This window comes from Cavia porcellus, unplaced genomic scaffold (assembly GCF_034190915.1).
Source record: "Cavia porcellus strain 051 isolate PalLab524CR breed Dunkin Hartley unplaced genomic scaffold, mCavPor4.1 scaffold_15, whole genome shotgun sequence".
Taxonomy (NCBI): domain Eukaryota; kingdom Metazoa; phylum Chordata; class Mammalia; order Rodentia; family Caviidae; genus Cavia; species Cavia porcellus.
The window spans coordinates 9,616,717-9,642,916 of record NW_026947498.1 but is presented as its reverse complement, the minus strand read 5'-3'; the positions used below and the strand labels follow the sequence as shown (position 1 = coordinate 9,642,916).

At 52.2% G+C, this 26,200-nt stretch overlaps 1 protein-coding gene across 2 annotated transcripts in view; it reads right to left on the bottom strand.

Moving 5' to 3' along the window:
- Dscam (DS cell adhesion molecule) overlaps positions 1-26,200 on the bottom strand; it is a 549,020-nt gene that overhangs the window by 51,787 nt on the left and 471,033 nt on the right. The window contains exons 20-23 of one of the 2 annotated variants that reach the window (XM_063224581.1): positions 21,158-21,291; positions 8,627-8,780; positions 2,973-3,090; positions 1,057-1,220 (exon numbers count right to left, since the gene is read on the bottom strand). In XM_063224581.1, coding sequence (XP_063080651.1) covers positions 1,057-1,220; positions 2,973-3,090; positions 8,627-8,780; positions 21,158-21,291 — 570 coding nt within the window. Of the gene's footprint in view, positions 1-1,056; positions 1,225-2,972; positions 3,091-8,626; positions 8,781-21,157; positions 21,292-26,200 lie in introns of those variants that run through there. The other variant, XM_063224582.1, reaches the window with a different exon arrangement.

Below are 26,200 nucleotides of genomic sequence, written 5' to 3'. Positions count from 1 at the left end.
AGACCCCTCCCCTACCCCACACACACTCAGCTCTGAAAATCTCAGATGTGTCACGGCTTTGTACCACATGAGCTGAACACTCATACCAGGCTTGGAGGATGCCTACTTCTAAACAACGGGCCTCACTGTAAGTCTGGACTGGCTGTGAGGGCAGAAATACCAAAGAAATTCAGGATCAGGCTCCCAGAATACACAGAAAGCTTCATGGAAAGTGCCTCTTCATTTCTCGTGAGTGATGCCTGTTATATCGACCCCAAGACCTGAAAAATGGCCCATGTCTTTCGAATCTGGAACACAGAGTTATCTTCCAAAGTGCCCCTGAATTCTCCTGACTGCAATTAACTTGAAATTCAAGATCAATTTTGCAATATCTTAAAAAAAACATATAGTCCTTCGCCTCCATCTTGATCCCATGGAGGACAATATTGATTCAAATTTTATTTGCTGAATGTATTAAAGTGATAAACTCCAAATCCAAAGCAGCAGGTGCTTCCTCTAATAAAATATCACTGTGCACCTAAACCGGAACCCAGTCAATAGCCACTTGAGTTTTTGCACACAATTTTAATATCTTTGGAAATTGTGCACATTTTGTGGATTGCAAGAAAAATTAAATACCTCATGTTAAAATACAGGACTGAATCTTATGGCAGTGTGCTTAGAGTTGTGATTAGTATCCTTTTGGCATAGACTGCTCATAAAAACCGAGTTAATTGGCAGACATAAAGGACAACCGTTCGGCTAACTTTTCATTTGTGTTTCCTGGGTTGTACATACATATGCAAACAGTGCAATTAGCAGAAGTTATTAGGGACTTTCTAAAGAGCTGTTGCATTTAATATATAAAACTACATTGCAGCCGGTATTTCCTCTGTGACTGTGAATGCTGTTTATTTCCTTTATGTGCTCACGTGTACTTTCCAAGTTGAGCACGTATTTTTTTTGTAATATGAAAACAGCAATTAGTGTTTCAGCAAGGCAGATTTTAAATTTGCTCAGTCTTGCATCTAAGGCCCGCACACATGCAGGCGGCTGCCCAGGAGCCCCATCCTGTACCTTGGACTTGCAGATTTAAGATGATTTCGTCGGAGCCCCAGTTGTTGTTGGCAATGCAGCTGTAGTAGCCAGAGTCCTCGGCCTTCACTGTGCGGATGATGAAGCTGCCGTTACTGAAGATGCTCCTGCGCCCGTCAATCGTCACCAGGCTGGGCGTCCCGTTACTGCCTCACAGGAAGAAGAATGCACAGATTAGGGAAATTACGACCCATGTTGGCTGAGGCTGGGCAGAAGCACTGAGACCCCTCTAAGCCCACAGCATGCTTGCAAGCTCACTATTTCCTGCACTTCCTAGGAATCACACCGAGTTAACCCGGGGAACCACCCGAGTGTGGGTCCTTTCTCTGAGTAAACCGTGGGCTGAGCTTAGGTCGGCGTCAGTGGCCTGGCTCCTGCCTTGCCTGTGGGCGACTACAGGTGACAGACTGTGCTGCCCGGTGATCCTCTCTCCTCCCATACAGGCTCCCCTGCAGAGGTCCTCTTTCTGGCCTTCCTGGGAACCCCTCTTGTGGGCAGAAGAGCCAGGCTGGCCAAATGGTGCAGGGCAGGCTAAGTCTCCAGACATCTCCTGCAGTCACATAAAGCCACCACTGGGGATGAACTGGACACAGTCCATGAAATGCTGGCTTCCTGCAAAGTTCCGTGGTGGCAGATTGTCCAATTGACTGGGGACATTCCTGCAGCAGACAGGATGCCAGCTTGGCCCTGGGATCTTCGGGATTTCCTTTGCATTAACTGATTTGAAATGCAGAGAAAAACGGTCATTGAAGCCGGCTCATTATTTTAATGCTTTATACTGCTTCATTGTTAGTGTTAGAAAATAAGGTTTGAATCTATTTTGTCAAATCTCTATCCTCACAGGTGAATTCTGAGTCCTTTTCTTATATCCTGATTTCTTCCCCTAAAGTGAGACATGGTACTTTTAAGAGACGTGAGCAGAGGACACCTCACCCACATTCTACCCTTCCATCTTGGCTGCAATGATTTTAATAATTACTATTTAGTGTGGAAAGCCAGCCTCCCCTGAGCAAAGTCCCAATGCATTCCATTCCTTCAAGTTATCTCTCAGTTCATGGGAGTCAGGGCTGGGTTTAACAGGTCTGTCATCTCTAAAGAAAGGGATGCATTAAGATGCACAGCAGTTTTGGGTCCTGCTCTCTATGGACCCCCCACCTCAGGAGGCTGAGCCAGCTTCCACAGCTATCCTGTGCTGGCTTGGCTGCTTTCTCTGCGAGCACACACAGGAGGTTCCAGGCTCTGGATTTACAGAGGGCAGAAGCAACTTGGAGTTGTGATCAGAAAATAAGATGGATGTTTAAATTTTTTAAAGATATCATTACAGTAAAACATACAGAGCCATTAATTCCTATCGCCACTTCGAACACTTCTCCCATTGTCCTGGCCACTCTGCAGCAGCTCTGGAGTCCCCTTTCCTGAGGGTCTTTAGTTGCTCTGTCCTGCCTGCCTCCATGTCCTGAATGACTTTTCATGGTCATTTTGACTTTGGGGAAGAGCCGGAAGTCACACAGAGCCAGAGCCCATGAATGAAGACACAGCCCACGGTTTACAAGCCTGCCTATCCACTAGATGATGCTTGGGGGCAGCAGTCCCTGTGCTGCTCGGGAAAGAGGACTCCAGAGCTGCTGCAGAAGGTGATGAGAATCATGGGGTGAAGGTGTTCAAAGCAAAGGGAGGATGTTGAGGGGGGTCCACAGGAATGGTAAGTATTTTTAGTTAATATTACTGTGTGTCTCCCTCACTGTCTGGGATTGCCAAGCCATCTCAGAGGCCGTGCTAGCGTTCCGCAGGCTTCCCACAAAACACGTGAACCCAGAATTAGGGGCACAGCACACCCCACACTCTGCCTGTGCCATGACCGAGGGGCTGTGAAGGGCACGCATTGGGTTACTGGTTACCTGTCCTTCATCCACTTCACTGCGGGAGAGGGGTCCCCGACAGCTTTACACGGCAGGACGATATCTTTCATCCAAGGAGTTGTCACCGTTCCGCTGAAGGTGAGGATCCGCGCTGGAGCTGGAAGCCGGACAGTGGGACCCAGTTAGCCACAGACTTGGCTACACAGAGCCGGACTGACACCCCCTGTCTGGCCCAAGTACACACACCAATCCCCAGAGCAGGAAGCAGCAGTTAACACCCAGCTGCCTGCCTCTTCCAGTACCAGGGTCACCAAGAACTGGCGCTGGGGGAACACAGTGACACCTGAAAATCCCCTGGTAGAGTTTTTTTCTCCTACTGGCTAAAGGTGAGGAGTCCAAACAAGACATGTGGAGTTTCATAAACAAAGCAACTCCAAGCTGTGTTTTCTACGAGCCCAATTGTTTTTCAAAGCACTTTATGAAGCAGTTCATCAACCCTGGAACTGCACATTACAATGTACTTTTAATATGTGAGACAACAGACAACACAAAACACAGGCCCCCGGAGCCTGGAAGAAGCACACAGGAACGATTTCCATCTATAGGTGTGCGGGGCGTGCCCTGCCAGGACACACAGTAAGTGAAAGCGACATTTCAGGTGGTTCTCGTGAAGAGCTGCCGATTGCTTGGGCAGCGACTTGGGCAGACCAGCCCAGAGCTCCTCCCAGCACATCTTGCTCCGCAGCAGTTCCAGAAGGCAGAAACCTGAGCGCTGGGAGACCCGCACTGAGAGGAGCCTTCCTGGAGATGGATTTCTCCCAGCCTTTGATGAGTCACAGAGCTGGCAGAGACACCAAGACACAGCCTTGCAGAGGACAAAGTCAGCCCCAATGACATCCACCGGATGCCACCTCCTGGGCACGAGCCAGGGCCCGGAGGCTTTTCCCTTTATCATCCTCAGTGTGCTCAGGCTGCCGTGGGCCGGGATGTCGGAGGGGAAGGAGCAGGGCTCCCACCAGGCGCCCGGCCTGGCTACCTGCACAGACACCACCTCTGAGGGAAAGGAGCCCCAATCTCATTCTGGTCCCACAAAAATGGAACCAAATGTCAGGACTTCAAACTGTAGTGAGACTTGAGGGTTTGCACTGGCAGAAGAGGGTGTGGGGCAGGCTCCCGGAAAACTGTGGGGTCCCAGGGAATGCAGGGCTCTCGGGACTGAGTCAGCAGAGAGCTGTCCTGGTGTAGAACAGGTCAGCCTTGGTCTAACGTTCAGTAGAGGCCATTCTTCTGTCTGTTGTTCTGACAGCGCTGGGCAGGGGCAGACAGGACAGAGGTGAGAGCCCCAGAAGCCAGGCTCTGGGGGGACAGGGAATCCTGCAGCAAAGTTAGACTACGTGTTTGAAGCAACTGCTCCTTAATAGAGCATTAAAGGCAGGGACAATTTGTCACTCATTGATATTTCTGATTTTAGAGCTTGGCAATCAAAAGATCTTGGTCAGGGGCACTGGATTTCGGGTATTGGTGGCTTTTACATTTGGCTTTTCAATCTTTTGAGACCATCCTTTGAATTCTGGGACATGTCTCCAGCAGTAAAATGGGAGCAATTAGGGGAATTGAATTTGAGGTTAGGGGCTTTGATGCTTCTTACAGCCACTCACCTCTGCACGAGGATGCCTCAGTGAAACTGAATCTTCATAAATGAGCACTTCTGCTCCTATTCTGATATTTTACAGCACTATTTTACTTTGACCTCATTGATTTGTCTCTGTTCTGCTCCATTCTATTGTGGTCCTGAATGTGCCGGTCACAACCCCATACTAAATCAGATCTGGGACTTAGGAGTGATTTCCACCAGCAACCTAAGGAGCACAGGTTAGAACCACTGCAGCTTCCGGACCAACTCCCCCCAGTTTGAGGCAGGTGAAATTCACAGGCCCCTGGCCCCAATTCCATAACTGAGCAGCAGAATGGCCCAGGCCCGTAGCTTTCAACCCGGAGTACAAGAGGGAATATCCTGGGATCTGTGGGGAACAGTAACTCTCTCTTTTTTTTTTCTTTTTATCGGTACCGGGGTTCGAACTCACGACCACCTGCTTGCAAGGCAGGCACTTATGCCTCTGAGCTAAATCCGCAGCCCAAGGGCAACAGTAACTCTCATCCTGGGCTGCAGATTTCAGCGACCCTGGGTGGGTTCCGGAGTCTGTCTTTCAGCCAGTTCCTGTGGGTAATTGCGGTGAAAACTCTCACCACTCACAGCCTTCAGAGCCCGTGCTGCTCCTGGGCTCCCTGTCCTCTGCCTGCCCAGGCCTCCAACCTGGGGTAGGGTTCTGCAGGACTGGCCCCACATTCTCCTCAGTCACCTCCTCCATAGGAGCAGCGGTCCTCTGCTTCAGCCCAAGCCGGAACCGTGGATGGTGCTGCTGGCCCCTCTACCACCTGATGACTGCACAGGGCTCCACATGCCTCCCACCTCACTGCACTTCCATGGCCGTCCCTCTAGTAGACCCCTCCTGCTGCCCAGGGCCCTTCCTCTCTCAAGCTCAAACCCCCTCTTTGGAAGTGCCTAACTCATCAGCAGACGTGGGGGACACGACTAGAACTGGGCATCTCCCACACTGAAAGGAGAGCCGCTCTTTCCTGCAGGACCAGCTTCACCTCCCTGCTGGAGCTCCCGTGACACAGCCCCCCTCGATCAGACTCACAGAGGAGACGAGGGCTGCCCCAGCAGCTTCCCCTGGCCACTTCAGGGCGAGTCGGTCCTCTGCTCCCCCGGGCCCGTCTCACCTGCCTGGCTCACACTGTGCCCCTCTGCGCCCCACTCCAGCTGCTCTTGGGAAGGCCAGCCAGGCCCTCCCTGCAGCCCCAGCACGGGCTCGCTGCACCTTCCTGGCAGCAGGGCCTCTTGTGATCGCCCTTCCTTCCCTTCCTTCTGCTTTTATTTTTCTCATTCTGTGGTCCTGAAGTCAGGGCACCTTCCTGCTTTGGTTTCCTGAGTGTTGGATCACAGGTGTGCACCACTGTGCCTGGCTCCTGGAAGCATCCCAGGGCAACCCCTACAGGTCCTTCCTGTCTCTCTAGCCGTACCCCTTTCTCTCCCCTGCTCCTGTTCCTGTCCAGGAGAGCCAGTCCAGGGCCCTTCTTCCTCCCGGAAATCCTCCAGCTCTTGGATGATCCTGTAGTGTTTTAGGCACCGGGGTGTTCAGACACCAACGTGTAGTATCTCTGCCTCCTGCCCGAGGTCTCCCAGGTGCCAGGCTGTGCACACTGTGGACACTTCTGGGTGAACTGGCCCCACCCCTTGGACATCAGATGTCCACATGGCCTCGGTCCCTTTCCTTGGCTTCTCAATGTGCCTCATTCACCACCACTTCCCCCCACTCATGCAGGGCCCCAGAAGCTCCTCCACACAGTCCTCCCCTGGTCCTCCTCAGAGCAGGACCTGGCCCACCAGCCCTGTGTCCACATAGGCCCTGTTCCCTCCTTTCTGCCCTCTCCATCACTGCATTGGTCCACGCTTTGTGGATGTCCACTCAGCTTCTGCCCTGGCCTCCTGCTTTGCCTGCCCCACCTGTCCACAGTGCAGTCCAGACACAGAGGCTGCAGTGGCCTCAAAGAGGCTCACAGGCAGTTGTAACTGATGCCTGCCGAACAGGATCCCGCAGGCCAGGCCAGAGATGGCCAGCCCTCTTCCTCCCGGGGTCCTCAGGCTCCGGCGCCTCCTGGCCCCACTGGGTCTGCTCCAAGGCTGCGGTGTGTTGGCTCTCTCAGCTGGGCCCTCCTGCCTCTTCCTCCTCCCTCCACTTTCCTCAACTGTCATGCAGCTGCACTGCTCACCCTGGGTGCTCGGGCTGCCTACCATGTCTGTGGCTCAGGCTGCCCCTCAAGAGGTTCCCACAGCACTTGTGGCAGTGGAGAGTTAAGCCCTGACTCTGGGGCTGCGTCCCTAACAAAGTAGGGTTCCTGCGGTGAGGTAGGAAGCAAACCCCGTAGGTCTGGGTCACCCTGAGAGGACACCTCTTTCTCGCCACACCAGATCCCCCTTCCTGGGCCCTCAGCCTGTCTCCTGACCCTGCCTCCTGTATATGTGGGCGTGGGTCAGAGTCACACACACATCCGTGCTGGTTACAGGAACCTCTCACGGGACCTCCCTGCACTTTGCCAGCTCTGCAGCTGGACATAGGGACTCCGGGGCTACAGTCCACAGGTGGATGAGGCCTGGACCCCAAAGTCGCCATGTGGAGGAGCTTCCCAGCAGCCACTGTGTTAAAGGCCTCCAGACTGGAATGCTGTGCAATGTCACGGAGATGCAGGACATTTGCATCGGTGTCAGGTCCCCTGACTCAGCCCCTGGGGCCCCAGTACAGTGCCTGACACACAACACACATGAGATGGTCAATATGATGCCCAGGAGCTTCACTCTGCCCAAATCAACTGTGCGTCTCATGGAAGGAGCTGTTTTCAGGGGGCCTGACTATGTCACCGCCTGGCTGTGTCTGCAGACAGAACTCGGAAAGCAAGAGGCAGGGGGAGGTCGAGTGACTACTGATCCCACATCTCCCCTGTGGCCCCCTTTCCATCCCCAGGGACGACCTTCTGGCCGGTGTGTACCAGTTCACCCTGCTCCTCGGGTCAAGTATGCCTGGCCACAGCGGCAGAGAGCAGCGACAGCTCCCCACCGAGGCGCTGCCTGTGCAGGGACACATCACGTCCTGCGGTGCCGCGCCTTCCCTACCAGCTTTCAGAGATAAAATCAGAGCTCTACACTGTCGGTATTCTCTTCTGGCTCCTAGAGACCGTGTCACTAAGAAAGGGCTGATGCTCCCTACTCAGAAGCCACCAGGCTGCTCCTGCTAGCCTGGGACTGTGAAGTGTGTAAACTGACTCATTGTGAGGGCTGATTTGGGGGACCCTGGGAACACAGGGAGGCGGTGACAGCCAGAAACAGAGAATGTCCAGGGTCTACATTTGAGGACTGTTTTACACAACACTGGGTACTGAACCCAGGGCCTTCACATTAAGCAACATCCGCAGCCCTTTTTAAATGTTCATATTTTAAGACAGTTCTTGTTAAGTTGCTAAGTTGTTCAGGCTGGGCTCGAACTTGAGATCCTCCTGCCTCAGCCTTCCAGAGTGCTGTGATTGCAATCACCACGTTCCCAGCTCTACACCTGCTCTTAAGGAGCAGTCAGATAGCAAGATGTGAAGATAATGTCTTCTCCTGTAGGAGCTTTTTTCCTCTGGGGCTCCAACTTTCCACTTAGGGTCTTTGTTTATAGCATTCTGCCAATAAATAAATAGATAATGATATTCTTACATTTTCAAGGTTCCAAATGCCAGGGACCAAAAAATAGATGTTTTTTATTCAGAAGTACAATGCCTGGTCCTGACTGGGTAGAAGTTCCTTGAGCAAATGCTAATGGTGACATTCAGCTACTCAAAGGGCCAGCGGAGGCTTCTTGGCCTGATTTCCCCAGAGACACTCACTGTACTCACTGGCATAGGGCTTGCCCACCTGGGGTGGGGAGCCTGTGTGGGTGTCACAGAGGCCCAGTGCCAGGCACCAGTAGCCCCATTTCCTGGGCATGACAAGCAATGCTCTGGGTGGCTGGGTTCTCAGGGCTCCCCAGGTTTTACAGCACAGAGCAGTGACCTAACCCGGCCGTCCCGGCGGGAGCGAAGCCCCACGCGCACACCTTTAGCTAGTGGCTCCACTGTGATGATTTCACTGCTGTTGCCTCTGCCGGCCGACGTCACTGCCACCACCCAGACGCTGTACTGGCGATTTCGACTCAGGTTAGGAATTCTGTAGGAAAATGAGTCAGGGGAGGCTTCAAACTCGCTGATCACCTGTGAGAAGAGACACAAATGTTCCCACATTCAAAGAAACAAGTAAGGCGAACAGGACTTTCTGAAAGGGCGATAACAGATTACCCCTCATACGGACAAAGGCCACCCTCCAAAGGCTGGATTCGCAACATGGACGTAACTGGCAAGCTGAGGGGACCTGTCCATCCCACTCCTCCCTGCAGCAGCCGTGACAGCCACCAGAGAGTAATTCACCCTTTACTTTTGGGGCCGCAGCATTTCTGCTTTTGGCCGAGGTGGAATAAGAGGTAGATTATCCCTTTTACCCAAAATGACCCGGAGCACAGAGGACAGTAAACTGTGGCTTTGTGTGTGTGCCAGGGACTTCTGAAAGGTGGAAAACAAATGATGTCAACCTTGTAATGCAGGGGCCTTGCATTTCTGAGAGAGTTTTAAGGGCATGGCACATGGAGGGGCCGACAGAAGAGGCACTGTTCCCAGCTCTGTGTGAGCGCTGGGCGCTGAGACTGCTGATACATTCAGGTGGTTCTTCTCTCAGCTTCCGGATGCCTGGATCAGCTCAGCTGAATGCCCAAATAGCACCCTCTTGAGATTTCTCTCTGTGTAACTCCTCTCCGGGACTCTCCCTGTGAATTCCTATTTCCTCTCCTTGGTTCTGTCTTCTTTTTAACTTGAGGAGGCTGCTGGGACCTTTTGGGGGTCGCCTCTATGTGCCAGTGGGTAGAGCATGAGACTTAATCTCAGGGTCATGGGTTTGTGCCCCACACTGGGTGCCAAAAACAGAGATCTCTTTTTTCCATCCTTGCTATGGTCCGGGAAGTTTGTATTTGTAATCCCATGGAAATGTTATTGGAATTCCAGCCAATTAGTCCCAATCTACCCCTTTCAGTGCAGCCCACAGTGAAAATTAAGACACACACATATTTATAACTATGAGGAGTCTGACCTGGATGACGGTTCACGGAACAAAGGACTCGACCCAGGGCCCAACCTGGATTTTATTAACTTGTGAAGCGGTGAGTGGCTGGAGGGTAAGTGATCATGAGCGTGGTAGCAAGTACACAAGTGCCGTGAGCTGGGCTGGCAAACACCTCTGCAGTGTGCAGAGAAAGGTACGTAGAAAGAGCAATCTGCATGACACAACTGCGGTGGCATTTAGCACTTAGGAGGCTGATGCTGCAGCTTCTGATGTGTACACTTCCGTGTCTCGGGAAGTCAGAGCCTCTTATCTCAAGGCTCAACCCAGCTGACAGCCCTGGAGCAGTGGCAGTGCATCCTGCTGGGCTCAGCCATACTTAGGTAGACACTGGGGCAGGGAAACAGTGCTGCTGCCTGGCTTCAAAGATTATGCATCAGCACCTCTGCCAGCACTAGTACATTGCTTAGAGCCAACTGAAGGGGAAAGGAAATGGCCTGGCCAGCTCTGTGCAGATCAGTGCATGGAGATGGGGCTGGGTAGGTCTTTATTCAAGAAGAGTTGTCCAGGTGGTCCTCCACAAAAGTTTTCTTGTAATTGACATAGACATTAATTATTGCAGACAAGTACAGAAAAGTTATTTTAATTGTATTAGAGCTATATTATAACTGCATATGTTAATAATGTAATGATATACATGAAAGATAAAAAAAGACCCAAGTCAAACTTGAGATGAAATTATAATTTTTGAGAGTAAAGAAAATCTCAGTAGACTAGATTATTGGAAGATTAGGTATTTCAGGTACAAAAAGTTAATAAATTTAAAGATGTCTGAATAAATAAATCACAAAGAGAAATGCGAATAAAAAATTAACGGAACATTAGTGAACCTCAGAAGACTGTCAAGTACCCAACAGACAAACAGGTCTCAGTGGCACTGAGTGCCTAAAGAAAGGGTCAAGGATAGGAAAAACAAACAAACAAAAAAACAAAACAAAACAACAAAAAAGGAAATAACCGTTAAAACTTTTCTAAAGTCAGTGAAATCTAAACATTCACAGAGATAAGGATCTCAGGGACCTCCAGCCACAAAAACATTGGGTACGACATCAAGCCACAGAACAACAGAATTCTTTAAAAGAAATGATAAAAGCAACCAAAAGACAGATGTGTTCTATAAAGCAGATTCATTTTAAAAACAATCCTAGCAATAAGACAGTGGAAAACATCTTTAAAAATACTGAAACAAAAGCATAGTGGAATAAAACAAAATAACCACAAAACCCCAATTCTATAGTTAACAACATAACTCATCACATCCACAGGAGAAGAAATGTCAAAATAAATCCTTGCCAGTGAAGAAAAAGTGTACCAAGGGGGATACGTGCACAGGGGAGTGAGGAGAAAGGACCTAACAATGGTCAGTGGCCACAAAAGTGTACGATGCTCTTCTTATTATTCAAATATCATTAAAATATATTTGTTAAAAGTTAATAACAATATGCTGTGTTAATAATACACACAAAAGTAGGATGTTTAACAGTGATAGTCCAAATGGGATGGAAGAAAAATGGAAGTAAGTGTGAGAATGTTCTCATGCTTTCACAGTGGACTACAAGGTACACGTCTGTGCTACAATCCTAGGAAGCCACTGAGATCACAAAACATAAGGCAAAACAAAGCTAATGAACCAACTGAAAAATAAAAATTTCACCATTAAAAATTCATCTAAAGAAGCCTGATAAAACATACCAAGGTGGACAAATAGGATCATAAAACCCCACAAATTATAGATTCGAACCAATCCATATCAATAGTTATGTTAAGTGTAAGTGGTTCAATAATCAAAGGCAAAGATTGTCAAACATGACATAAAAGCAATACCCAATTGTATACCATATACATGGAATGTATTTTAAATAAAAAAGTGCTAATAGATTACAGGACAAAATTTGTGTATTTTAAACACATAAAATTATGTATTTTAAACATACAAAATTTATGTATTTTAAATAAAAAAGTACTAACAGATCAAAGGACAAAATAGGTATGGAACACTAACCAAAATAAATCTGGAGGACCTTTATTCAGCACCAGATAAAACAGACCTAGGAGTAAATGACATTACCAGTGATCAAAGGCCATTTCACTGTGACAAAGAGTCACTTCCTTCAGGGAAAGGGCAGCCCTAAGCAGCCCTAAAGGATGCAGCAGGTCACAGGTCACCACTAAGAAGGCTGAATGCCACCCAGGGTGGCAGGGGAGGAGGCTACGCCAGGGGGGCCAGAGGGTGGGTTGGCCTCGTGGCCGGGGGAGGCCTCCAACAGAGATGCGCTGCAAACTGCACAGTGTTACCTTGAAACAGAACCCTTAGCGCTGGGTGGTGCTCAGTTCAAACACTGGACTAAGAGGAGGTAATCAGTGAGGAAAGTGAAGGGGAAATCTCCTCAGAAGCTTATGCAGGTGGTGCAGAAGTCACCTGATGAAATCCTCTTCCTTCACACTCACTGAGAAGCACTCATGCTGAGAAAGAACACCGTTTCTTCCCCGTGAAACATTGCCCTCCATACTCTGAGCTGCAGTGGTGGTGGCAGCCTTTACATTTTGTTCAGTTCCTTTATCAGATGCCAGATTTTGCAACACAAAGACCTAATTGGGAGGAAGGCAATTTGCTGGCTTCCATGTAGACCTTAAGATGTGGCTCTCTCTGGAGACAGTGGTGTACATGGTGGTGGGAAGGGATTCTTTTTATTTTCGGACCTGTCCTGGTTCTCTGGCAGAGAAGACACATCAGGGACTCTGACGCATCACAGGAGGGTGGAGAGAAGAGCAGGGAGCAAAGCCCAGTGTCCCCTGCCACGGGCAACAGGGTGAACCCTGAGGTGTGCAGAGAAAGAGGCCTCCACCCTAGCAGGATAACTACGTGGGAGGCAGGAGGCGGGAAGGCGGGAAGGCGGGAAGGGGTTCTTTCCAGGTACAAACATTTTCCTACCTAAATCATTGCTCCTCTTCTGGTAGACTTTCAGGGTTCAAACAGGGCCAGCAGTGACTGTAGATTGTGCTTTGTCTAAAGTGCAACTGGACCCTAAGGGACTGCAGCATGGGGCTGGGCACCGGTTTGGGAGGGAGACCCAGGGATTGTGGGTTCAGGGTCAATGGGCACCACATGCTCTGGGCCCAGGCACAGTTGTGTTCTCTGCGGTGATCTTACACGGCTGATTCTGCTCCACGCCCGCTGAGAGGAGCAGAGCATCGGAGGGAACCTGGATCGGCCCACGCAGGGCGCTTGCCTCCAGCACACAGGCTCCCGAGTGTCCAGGCTTGGCCGCAGAGTTGGCCCTTCGCATTAACGCATGGGCTTGGGCTGCAGTGTGAGCGCTCTGTCTCTGGGAGGTTCACTTTGGAAAGTGTTTAACATCTGTGCTCTCTTGGAGTGCAAAATTAACATTTACTATGCTTTCATCCCTCTTTGGTGGCAGCTCTAGGTGACAGCTGTGCTTCTTGTTTCTTGGTCCATTAGGGACAAGGAGGGCTTGAGAAGGGCAGGTCTGCAGCTGGGGCCTGCAGCAGAGCCAGTGTGAGGTGCTCCCTGACAGCAGTAGGTCTGCACTCTGTCTGAGGGCAGAGCTGCAGTAGAAAATGAGCCTTCGTAGACACCTCGGGCAGCAGGGCCATGGGTGCTGCCCTAGGGGGCTGAGTGGTGCATGGGGACACCGCCAAAGTGGAAGGACAGGCACCCGTGGGTGAGGAGCACCAAGGAGAGGCAGGTCCCTGGGCAAAGCCATGCAGATCCCCAGCCACAGCTCTCTTCTCTAGACCAGGGTAAGAAAATTGACACAAGAGCTCTAAAACCACGCCTGCCAATGATGGATCCCACGAACAGCTACCGACTGGGGTCCACAGCCCTTGTGTGAGCTGCCCGCCAGTGCACAGATTGCATGGTTAGCTCCTGTCCCCGAGGAACCGGAAAGGAGCTTGGCAAACAGAATGTTAATTACAAGCGAGGTGTGATAGGGTTCTCACCACCTCCCACTAAAGTCCAGAAATAAAATCATTTGAATTCTTCTATTAAAACCATCCTTATCATCACTGAGGCGATGCAATAATATTTCTAAGATGCCTGGGGAAAAAAATCAATGAAAACTTCATACTTTATGGCAAACTTTTGTGAAAGTCCTGACATCTTCACATCCTCTAAGCCGTATCCAGAGTGGAATACGCAGCTGTCGGTGCTGAGGACTGCAGGCACTCGGAGGGCTGGGCCTTCCTGGCCGCTGCCGTAGGACGGTCCAGAGTGCAAGTCCCCTCTGTCCGGGTTCCTGCCACCCACCAGGAGCTCCCAGTTATTCTCCCCTTCTGATGCTGATGTGGTAGCTTTCCTTCCATGGTTGTGATCTCCTTTGCACATAAGCGCAAATGAGTCGCCAGGCCCTACTTTAAATGCTCTTCCATAACCTCTGTAGAACTAAGGCGTTACCCCACGATTGTAGATTCACTTTCAGACCCCTGCGCTATTCAGCTCCGCGGATGAGTATGAAGGTTTCTGTCACCGGTCAGTTGGGCCTAATCTGCCCTTCATCTACAGGTGTCTCACTGCCCACTGCGGTGGTGGCCTGGGCATGCTGCTGCTTCTCTCCCCTGAGGCTGGGCCCCGAGGGTGGCCTGGAGCCCTGACCCGCTCACCCGCCCAGGCCTTGTTCAGAGCAGTGTGTGGGGCTGCACGTGAACCAGCCAAGGATGGGCGAGCTGCAGGGGGTGAGCTGACCGACCACCCAGAAGGATGTGAGTGCTACAGAAAATAATGTGCAGAACTGACTGCGAGCTCACAGCCGCTCAGATCAAATTATTCAGCCTGTCTGACTGACATGAAAATAATTCCACTTCGACAACATTTCAATTAACTTTTTAATGAAAAACTAATTCTATCAAAGAAACAGGGAGCTTCAGAAGGCTCCGTATCTGGTTAACACGTGCTCTTCAAAAATCTTGCAAGCTCTAGTTCATATGCATGGTATTTGGTACTGATTTTTTTTTTTTTTAAATCTATCCCAAAGCAAAATAAACCAGACAGACAACTTTTTAACAATGCTTTGGGATCATGGGAAATCTTTGTTTAGTGGTAGAGAACTGACCTGCTCTCCAGTAGGAATAAATAGTTTGCTGGGTTAATTTGCGGTTTTTAAATTCCTGCATGTAATTCACCGTGACCCGGGTTCTGCTTTATCTCCCAGTGTTCATTTCCGGAAGAGGGTTGTGATCGTATTGTGTCACAGGGTCACAAGGGTCTTGGTGGAGCACACAGCCTGTCGGCCCGGCCTGCGTCTCCTATGCACCTTCCTCAGTTTACCAAAGCTGCTGCTCTGTGCGTGGGCTGTTGTCATTTTCCAGCGTGTCTTCAGGTACGGTGAATTCTGTTTGTTGGTCTTGTTGGTTTTGGAAGTGAGTGCAAGTCAACACCTGGGAAAGGCATCGGGATGGGTCTTCTCCACATCTGTCCCCTTCCATTTCCCAGGCCCCCCGGCCTCCATCCCCTCTGCTCCCAACACCTCTCCGCCAGCCACCCCAGTGTCGTGTCTGCCAAAAGTACATTACAGGACCAAGTTAGCTCGCTGGTTGTCACCTATTTGACAAATTCTGCAGGAGAGAACTAGTTCTGTGCCATAGAACTCTGAGAGAAGAAAGAAATGAGTGAAAAAATTCTTACTTATAAAATAATATTGGCATAATACACAGCATTAGAAAAAAGCAATTTCCATTACTCTCAGCTGAAAAATGATTCAAAGCCAATTTGGTTCCTTCAATAGTACAGCATACCTATGTCAGGCCAAATAAAAACGCTGTGATGTTTCCAAAGCCAGACTCTTTCCAAGGCTCCAGAAGCTGGCGAGGGGAAGAGAATCTTAGGGAGACTGAGGAGGTGGAAAGGAGACCAGTGGAGGAAGGGCTCACAGGAAGAGGACGGGGGTTTTCAGGGCAGTGACACTATGCTGTGGATGCTCCCACGGCTGGCCCACGTCGGTACACATCCTCCAAGCCCACAGAGTCCATGCCAGGAGCAAGCTCCAGGGTAGACAGTGGACTCGGTGACGGTGATGGGATGACATGGGGAAATCATCCATCCCAGATGTGCTTCTCTGGGGCTGGGTGCTGGCGGGGGTGGGAAGGGTGTATGTACAGAGTCTCTGCATCTTCTGCTCAATTTTGCCGTGAGCCAAAAAGTGCTCTAAAAAACAAAGTCACTTCTATTTTTCAGGATATGTCAGCCAAAGACACTGAGGAAGATTCCAGCGGAGTTAGGTGTTGTATCCACGTGGCACCTGCCAGCTGTCGGGGCTGAATGAGAACCTCCTCAGCGCTAGGATCCCTGGTGTTTAGCTGCCAAGAAAGGCAAGCAGTGGGGCTCCAAAGAGCCCCTCAGGCTGGACTGAAACCCCACTGCCACACAGGCTTTGCTCCCCTTGGCTCTAGGAATAAACACTGGGCCAAGGACTGGGAAGACTGAGGTATCTGCATCTCGCTGAGTAGCACTCTCCTGCATTCTAGCAGCTGCAGCCAGTGGGTGGCTTCAGGTTGGGCCTGGCAAAACCAGTGACTGCCAGGGACAACAGCAAAAGAAAACCAGCATGGAGATTGTGCAGCAGCTGGCTGTTCCCGAAGGCTACATGAGCAGGGTGAAGCGACCTCCCCTCCACTGTCCCCCAGAGCAGAAGCCTGATACACAGGTGCACAGCACTGCATTGGGACTGACCGGGCATCGAGGAAGTGTTTCCACAAGAGCTGCAGAAGAATATTCATGAGGCCTTCTGAACCGGGACTGATTTCCACCTCTGGGATGTCTGTACAGATGCACAGAAACTTCTGCAGGTTTCTCCTACCTGTGAGCTGCTGAGACATGAGCCCCGAAGAATGGAGAAACGTCTGTCAGCCTCAGGGCACCTGGCAGGTGCCTGTCCGTAGAAACTCAGCAAAGGCCCCAGGAGCTCAATAAAGGCAGGGTGTGAGTGATCATGGGGATGGTTCTGAGGCTGGGTTACCACCTCAGAGTGAGGACAGCTGCTGTCAGGTCACCAGGTAGAAGACCTGATTTCCACATCGGTGATTTACAATCTAATCTGAATCCCTCGAGGTCAGGGTCAGCAAGCATCCCAGGGTCTGTAGCACAGTCTCCGGCCCATTAGGCGGCAGCTCCATCCACCAGTTGACTCTACCCAAGACCTCCTGGTCAGCACCCAGAGGACAACGCAAAGCTGCATCTCTGCACTTTTCCAGCACACCGCCAAGTGTTCCCGGACCTAGTGGTGACCAAGCATCAGCCTGGAGGGGCCGGAACAGAGCCAGTGCTCAAGACAGGTGAGCAAAAACACAGCGCTCAGCAGAGCCTTTCAGAACAGGCATCGCCACATGGGTTTGCAGAGGACCCCTTGTGCCCACTCGCACCTTGCACACACACATCTCCGGGCTGCGGTGGGGCTCAGACACTGGATGCGGAGTTTAGCAGCTTCAGGGTGGGATAGGGGCTGGTATGGAAATCCGTGCAGGCCCTACGGAAGGTCTCAGGATGCTTTTAAAGTAAAAAGTGAGAAATTATCAAATCACACAAGGGCAGGACACGCTCAGAGTTAGAAATGGAAAGGGCAACCGTGCCAGCCGGCAGGGATGGCACAGGAAAGACCTCTGTGGTGCGGCCAGTCCTGCACAGAGCTGCCTGAGCCCTGGGTGGGGCACAGGGCTGGGAAAGCAGCATGTTTCAGAGCTCCAATGTGGGGGCCTCCCGCCTCAGCCTCCCCGAGTGCTGAGATTACAGATGTAAACTGCCTGCCTGGCTTGGACTTCTTAACCTCAGAACTGTTAAATTACAAGAATGGTTCAGTGGAAGTGAGAGAGCTGGCGAGAAGGAGCAAAGAGAGAGGATAGTGGAGATGAAGAGGAAAGGTTTCATGTGTGTGTTACTGGGACCGAATCCAGGGCCTCTGTACTAAGCTGTGTCCCAGGTCTTCAGGTGCTTTTCAGTTCGAAGCAGAGTCTCTCTAAGTCACTAAGTTGCCCGGGCTGAACACAAGGTTGCAAGCTTCCTGTCTCAGCTGCCCAGAGTGCTGAGATCACACAGCCTGCACCACCACACATGGTTTAAGAAAGGATTTTACAATCAGACAGCTCTGCAAGAGCACGATATGCTAGAGCTTGACAACACGGCAGCAGGACCAGAAGAGCAGAAGTTCAGAGCAGGAAGCATGCGGTGCTCTCAGAGAGGCACAGTGTGCGTGGCAGCGGATGTCGCCACCGGAGCGGTCAGGGCGGTCAGGGCGCACCCACTTCTCCTGTCACTGGGCAGGCGGCTGCAGTCTGCTCTGGATTGGTCCCACTGTGGCCGTGCAAAGCATAGTCTCTCGGGGCTGAGCAGCTGCCCACCTGCCTCCATGGACCGAGGACCTCATGAACTGGGTGGAAGCTGCTCTTCCTGCCTCCTGGAAACGCTACTCCTGCGCTGCTCAGATTGGGCAGCCCCCGGGGCCCTGTGCCCCGCACCTGCAGTGCTTACTGGGTATCTGAACCAGGAAAAGCCGAGAAAACTCCTGCTCATTGGTCAGCTTTGTGCCTCCTGAGGATTCTGCTTCTATAGGAAGTGGATCCTGCTACCTGATTTCTAAGCTCTGTGTAAACCAGCTTAGCTGTGGAAATCAGCTGCCCGTGACCTGATAGTCAGACAGGTGCAGGTAAAATCAGTAGCCAGAGTGCATGCGTTGTGTGCCCGAGGTTCCGACCCAAATGAGCATGGAGATCTTGAGGCCAGCCTCTGTCCAGGATGGAAGAAGGTGTCCCACCCACGGGCTGGATGCGATGTGAGGTCCCGGGGCCAGCACAGTTTCTAGGCAACCAGCGACAGAATCAGACTCCTCTCCAGTAGCTGCAAGCCACCTGCTGCTGGTGAAGTGTCAGACGCAGCCTTCTTTACTGAGTAGGACAGTGTGGAGTGAACGCTCAGTACCGAGAAAATACCTGAACGTTAGACCTAAGGTCCTTTCTCAAGGACGGAAGAGGAATTGGTCAGGCAGGAGTTCCAAGGGATCTCTGACAAGAAGATCAAATTACAAGCATCTTGTGCCCTGATTTATCCTCCTATGTTCTACATCCAACTATGAAATCATTTTAAACAAAAAAGATCTAGGGACATGGGACATACACAGAGCTCGTGCTGTCCCCTGGTGGTCACTGTGACACATAGGCAGAAACCGCACAAACCACAGAGAAAGTGACGGCCTCCTTTTCTGATTTAAATAAATCACAGAAACTAAGGATGAGGGAAAAACCCTACTCTCCAAAAAATTTGATAGCTTTTGGTTAATTCCTTGTTTCAAGACAGGTGGTAAAGGGGATTTATAAGCATTCACTCTCTGAAAACACACGTACTAATGTCCTCCGATCTTGACTCCCAAGGTACTGTTTTATTTTAAGCAGACACGGCTCAGGTGATGTTTGTAGTGAGGACAGGGCTAGGTGTATGGCTTTCCTTGCAAAAATGATGAATGGCGTGGCCCAGAAGACCGCAGGCATCCGGTGAATACCCTTACCATTCTGCCCCCAGTGGGTTTTCAGTGGGGACATGGAGGACACAGAGATGTCCCTAGGTGGTCCTGGTGCATCTGTGGGGTGAGAACCTGGGTCACCCTTGCCCCCTGACCTACTTGACCTCAGGTGTGGCCGAGAAGGTCACCAAGTCGTGTTCCCTGTGCAGAGAGCCACGTTGCGGGCCCTGGGGAAACCGTGGGCTCCCCCTGCTGACTGCCCAACCGTGTTTCCAGATCACACAGCTCTTCCTCTTCCAGACTGCCTCCTGCTGAGCACAGGGCCAAGGCCTCCTCCCCCAGCCCAGGAGAGGCCACAAAACAGGGCCCAGGAGCCTGGAGCTGGAGCCTGGCTTCCTCTGCACTAGGAGGAGGAGCGGGGCGAAGACACAGCAGTGCGGATGATGCGTCCCCTGCTTCCCCTCCCCTCCACTCCCCGCCATGGAGGACTCTGCCCAGCTGAGGGGGCCAAGGCAAACTGCGCCCTGCCTCCTCAGAGCCAGCTTTTAACGTCTCCCTGTCCCCTTCTCCCCAGCCCATGGCCTCCATGGTTTGGTCAGTGGTGAGTAAAGCAATCTGAGCAATGGGCCCAGCGGCCTGGAGCTGGAGGGCGGGACCTAACATGGTCCAGAGCTTGGTCTGGCGTGGGCCTCTCTCATGCTCATATCTGTAGCCAAGAGGATGGGTAGGCGGGTGAGAGTGGGGGCCGGGGACCCACAGGGAGGACAGGAGACTGAGCCCTGCCCTGCTCTACACTTGGCAACGTCCTCCCAGCTTGCTGGAGTCACAGCAGCAAACGCGAGTGGGACCCACAAGTCAAGAGAAGGGTGAGTGCTTGAGCACACAGAAAACCTCAGACAGGGCTGAAAGTGGGTCCCCACCAGCAACACTTCCGTGGGCCACGAGCAGGGGACCCCACGGCTCCTGTGAGCTCAGAGTGCTGTGTGCGGGAAGGCTGTATGGTCACGAGACTCATGGCCATGGTGAGTTAGGGCAAAGCGGGTCTGGGTGGGGCCTGGCCAGGGAAGGGGGCGACGGTGGCACGGCCCAGAAGGGTGCACCATGATCGCCATCCTGTGAGCCTTGGGGGCAGCCAAGTGCAGAAGGTGGCATGGGGTCACAGGGTGGGAGCAGGAAAGAGATTCTGAGTATACTCGATGGGTGGGAAGCTCCAGTTAGAGAGGGGAGGACAGAGGTGGTGGTGTAAACAGTAAAGGTCCCCACACTACACAGTGGAATGGCTAGGACGGAGCATGGGTTCCTCGCCACACTGGGTACGGTCAGCCCCTGCGTTTACCCCACTAACCACGCACTAAGCTTTCCATCTGGCATCAGGAGACACGAAGGTGCCTCCACTGCAGGAAATGCCCTAAGATCTCCAGGGAGACATCATAAATTTGGACGTGCCACTTTCGGTTTAACTGTTTTCTCCGACTTCCTGCCATGACTGAGTTTTGAATCAGGTCTCGGCAGGAGCTGAACTATCTAAGTGCATCCAGCAGGAGTCCTGGCCAGGGTCAGGCCCAATGGACACGAGCCAGGAAGCGCTGACTACAGTCCCTTCCCAGGAGGGTCAGGGACCTGCCTGCTTCTGCTCCTCCTCTGAAGGCGATGGGGCAGACAGCGGGTAGGAGGGTGGCCGGGCCTGTGAGTGTTTAATGGTAGCCCTGTAGCCACATCCATAGCAGACCTCCACTGTCCACCAGTTATGGAGAGATGAAGGCCTCTGCCTCCAGCTTGACAGCCACTGGCAGGGCGGTGGGGGCTTCCAAATAGGACTCCAGGTGGCTCCCCTATGCTGCGAGGGTGCTGCTGAGGGTGGACTCTGCTTCGTGTGTGGACAGGACGGGGACGAATGAACCCTCCGGGAGACCCAGGAGGGCGGGAAAGCAGGCAGGGCCGGGAGTTTGCCAACTTACCGTGGGGTAGGGGTGTGAGCAGAACACCGTGTACTTCCGGATGACGCCGTTGAGCTTGAGTGGGGGCAGCCAGGACACGAAGACCATGGTGGCCGAGGCCGCTGCCGCCTTCACCCCCGCAGGAGGGCCTGGAACTGCATGAGGCAAGCGGTTAGTCCAGGCTGAGCGCACGGCCTCACTCCTTGCACCCTGGACCCTGCTCGAGGGCGGCGGTGTTTGGGCAGAGGACATTTGAAGAGGTCCTCAGGTGGCCCCGATTCAATACGATCTTATCCAAAGGGGCCACTCAAACCCAGAGACAGGCAAGGACCATGGCACAATGCCAAGGAGGACCTGGGAGAAGACAGCTCCTGCAGCAGCTTCCCTGGCCCTGCTGCACTGGGCCTTGGGCTTCCGGCCTGCAAACCCAGGACAATGCATCCTAACCCGGGGATGCCAGCCACTCACCCAGCACTGGAAATGCCCTCCCCACGGGCCCTGTCTTCCTGGGAGCTGTGTCCAGGCGCCCATGCCTGTGCCCCACGGCGGGGAATGCCTGCTTTCAGCCAGCCCTGCTTTCCCAGCTGTCCCTGGAGCCTGTCTGGGGTGGACGGGCTCCAGAGACGGCAGGAAGGAGCCTCTTTGTGCCAGGCCACCCTTCCTCACCCTGATACTTTGCAGGGTGCTGCTTCCCACCCAGGGAGGTGGAGAGCATCCCTCCGGGATTCACAGTGTCCAATGTGCCACCAACTCCCTTCTGGTGACTTCCTGGTGAAAGACAGTGGTGGCAAACTCTCGAGCAGGGTTTGAGAGCAGGAACAGTGTACCCCTTTCCCCTCCTCGGCCCGTCCTCTGGGTGGGTGGGTGGGCAGAGGCAGACACAACCTGAGCAAAGGGAAAGGGACAGAGAGAGGGTGGCCCTGCCCTGAGCAAGCGAGGCCACCAGAATCCAGTCCCCACTGGATGGTGGCCCTGGAACTGAGCCTCTGTGAGTCCCCAGGGAGCCAGGAGAGGCCTCTGCGCTTCCTGCTGCTGCCAGGCTGGTGGACGCTTGGGAGGTCTGGGGACTAAATGTGTCCCCTGTTGTTCTGCTGCCACTGTCCTGAATCCCTGCTGGTGACAGAGCCTGGCTGGAACCTGGAATGCAAGGTCTTAGTGACCTGCTGTCAGGCAGCCTGGGGAACTCCTGGGAGTGACCAGTGTGGACACAAGTCCCTTGGGGACAAAGCACCATGTCCAGGCTCCTGTGCTCAGGCTCCTGGTGTCAGGACCACAGCCCAGATGAGCGGAGCAGGGTCAGGGTGGAGGGGGCAATGCTGGACTCGTGCCATGGCCACTGTGACTCAGGGGCTCTCAGGGTTTGGGGCAGCAGTCCAAGAGGAGATTCCAGGCGGTCAACGATTCTGTCTCCAGAATCTGTGGGTGACAGTTCTTGTCAGGTGGCACTGTCATGGCATCTGCTCCTTACTGAGACCCATGAAATAGGCGTCAGGAGAGAGCATCTCCATGGTGATAGTGGGACTCTGCGGGAAAGGCTTCCAGGAATGCAGGTTGATGGGGGAGGAAAGAAGTGGAGAAAGGAAGGGGGTGCAGGAAAACTAGAAGGGAGAGAAGGAAGAATGGAAAGAAAGAAGAAGGCAGGAAGGAAGGAAGGAAGGAAGGAAGGAAGGAAAGAAGGGGGAGGAAGGACAAGTCTGCATGGACATCAGGTCTGCTCTGGGCTCCCCCTGGCTGGGCGTTGTCCCCAGTTCTGGGGTTCTGTCTGTCCCTGCATACAGGGCTCCAGGCCCATAGCATGTGATGTAGCCCTAGGAGTCCATCTTTCTGGAATCTTCTCACACCCTCTGCTTTGCCCTGGTGATTCTTACTCAGGTTAAGTGTCACTTCCTCCAGGAAGCTCTCCCTGACCACCAGGTCCTCCTTCCTCACTGCACATCCCACTCGGGAGTGCCCTGCATGTCTGACTCCTGCACCAGTGGGAATGCCCACCATGGCCACCTGCTTTCTGCCGGGTCCACCTGCCAGTGTTAGGAGTGTGGACTCTCAGCACAGATGCACTCAGGGAGTGATAAAGGGACCTTGAGAAGTCCCAAGACCCAGCCCTGGTACGCTGGGGATCTTCGTGCTCCTCCCTGGGTGTGGTGGGAGCTCTCACGAGGAGACCGAGCTCACCCAGGCCTGGGTCAAGTGATGTAGTGGGGGTGGAGGGCTGGGACGAAACTGAGGTCCTGTTCCCTGGACCTAGAACAAGGGGAAGGCCTAGGTGCTGAGCCTCTGCAAATGGAGCCCCAGCTCAGGGCAGTGAAACAGGAGTGCTTGGAATCCACAGAGACCTCCGCTCCCACTAGCCTGGGGAGAGGAAGCCCCATGCTCTGCAGGCTCACGTGTGTGTGTGTGTGTGTGTGTGTGTGTGTGTGTGTGTGACATTTTGAATCAGTGGGATGTGCACACTCCCACAGCCCCCCCCCCCCAATACCTTTACTCTCAGGGCACAGGGCTCGGGGGCCCACCTGCCACCCCTAGTCTGGTCAGGTCTCACTCTGCTGTCTGGAAGCTCTGAGAGGATTCGGCAAAGGTCACACTTCCTCCAGCTCCTGACCACCCTGCCAGCCTGATACCTCGCAGAGGGCATCTTAGAGACTGGCTGGGTCAGCGTGGGGGCCCCAGTGCAACCTCTCTGTGGGCATTTGTGAGGGTGGCTTCTGCATGAAGAGACCAAGGTGGAAGCTTCTTCCAGCATGGAGTAACCATTTAAAATGAGTCGAGTGTTGATCCTCTCTCCCCATGACTGTGCTCTGATTACATGTAGGCTTGGAAATAAAATACTAAAATTGCGCAAATGTTTCAGAATTTGGGATCTGTCGTCTTGTGCTTTGGGACAGAAAGCCAGGTCAGCTAACAACCTTCATGCTCTTGCAGCAGCAGTAGCAGAGGTCATTCCAAGCAGTCCTGGGAAGCAAACTGCACCCTGAACAACTCTTACAGAACCCAAATGATGCCCACTGGTAGGATTCATGTCTAGAAAAGGTGGGGTGGGAGGTGGAGCCTGGTTAGAGGAGGTGGCCCCTGGGGCCATGGCCTGGGTTTCCATCTCTGTTTCAGGCACCTTGAGCTCTTTGTCTTCTGCAATGCCCATCTGCCAGGCCACCCAGCCTTGGAGCCAGCAGACTATGGACTCAGCCCCCCACAAACTGAGTCAAAATAAACCTCTCCTCCTTTTAAGGTGCACATGTGTGTCCCAGCAACAAGGAAAGTGACTAAGACATCCATGGACCTGAGGCTGAAGGTTATGTGCTTGGACCTCAAAATGTGACCACAGATCTGAGAATGTGTCCACAATCCAAGAACCTTCAGAGAGAGGCTGGGAAACTGTTCAACAGACATTTTGATTGCAAATTATCTCTTGCAAAAGCAAAGGTTTACTGGGGATAACGTTTTCCTACCTAGGATGACCAAGGAGCTAAGAACACAATTGAAAGCTGACTTGGTGGGGTTAGGAATGTGGGGTCAGCATGCACAGGTAGGGGGCTCATCAAGTGTTTCCTGTTGCATATTTATCTTTCTTTCCTTGGGAGCATGTCAACCTGTGCCTAATAATGCTTCAATGTGGGAGAAGTTAATGCATGCTGCCAATTATTTTCCTGGCATTCTCTGCACATTTTTGCATGGCTTAATTGAAGTTGGCACCGTAATCAAAAGTTAAAACAGGGCGACCTTCTGGTGGACATGTAGATGGAACCTGTAACCTAGCTGGATTAAATCTCTCTTCTCCTGACTGCCATAGTTATTTCTTCCAATCAGAGAAAAGTGCACTCAACCTTCAAACTTCCCCAGTGTCTGTTTATGTTAGACCCCAAGCATACAAAGGGTGGCAAAGCTCCTTAACATTTCCAAGTTAGTGGCTCTTCCATGTGGCTCTGAGGTATAAACTAGTTATCACACTAGTCTTTGCCCTCTTTCCACTGATTTCTGCTCTACTTCTGTTTGGAAGTGTTGGTTTGTCCTGAGCAGTGCAGACACTGGCCCCACTCGCTCTCAGGCAGGTGGAATTCTTCAGCCCCTGTGGGGCCAGCGGTGGACCCAGGCAAGATCTTTACAACCCTTCACACCCCCAGCCTCCACTGGCACCGGGTTCAAAGGCAGAGAGAATCAACTGACAGAGGGCACCCTGGACCTCAGGGTCACATTGGGAGATGGAATGTACAGTTTCTAAAACTGCAGGAATGACTAAAAGTTGATCAACAGAGGCTGTGGGAGCCTGCCTTTTTTTTTGTTTTTAAACTGGATTTCTGTACATTCCTGTAAAAAATGCTGATGTCAAAATTTACCCTGGTGATCAACTTTCTCTTTAAATAATGATACCAGTGACATCTGAATTATCACTCAGCAATGCAAAAAAATAAAAAATACTTCACCCCTGCCCTGCAGGAGGGAAGGACAAATAACCCAGTATCTGGTGTCAGGAGGCCAACCCAGGGTCTCCACACGGCTGCAGCCTCCATGTGTGGTCCGAGCCCAGCAGAGACTGTGCTTGTGAGGACACTGGTGTTCTTAGTAAGGTATCCAGAGACCTGGGCTTCAGGGGACCACATCAACATTCACAAGCTCTTGTCCATTACGTTGTAAAATACAATAGGGGCTCTTTTTCACTTAGGATTTATGAGGAATGACCAAGCGTACCATGAACGTTTAGAAAGCTACAGTCATAGGCACATGGCCCCGAACTCCCCTCAGAGTGTTCCTGCTTCCTTTGAACACACACATCCCATGGTCCTTGCCGATTTCGGCAGCAGCTCTGGAGTCCTCTTTCCTGAGGGTCTGTAGCTGCAGTGTCATGGTCATTCTGACTTTGGGGAAGATCTGGAAGTCACGTAGTGCCAAAGCCAGTGGATAAAGCAGGTTAGGACACAGCTTTGTGTTTTTACGGCCGGTCCTTCCATGGGATGGTGGCGTGCATGGTGCTGTTAATGGCAGTTTGTGAAGACGCTCAGGGAAGAGGACTCCAGAGCTCTTTAGGAGTGGCCCAAGTGATGGGAGGAGTGTGGTGAGGCATGCGGGAGGAGT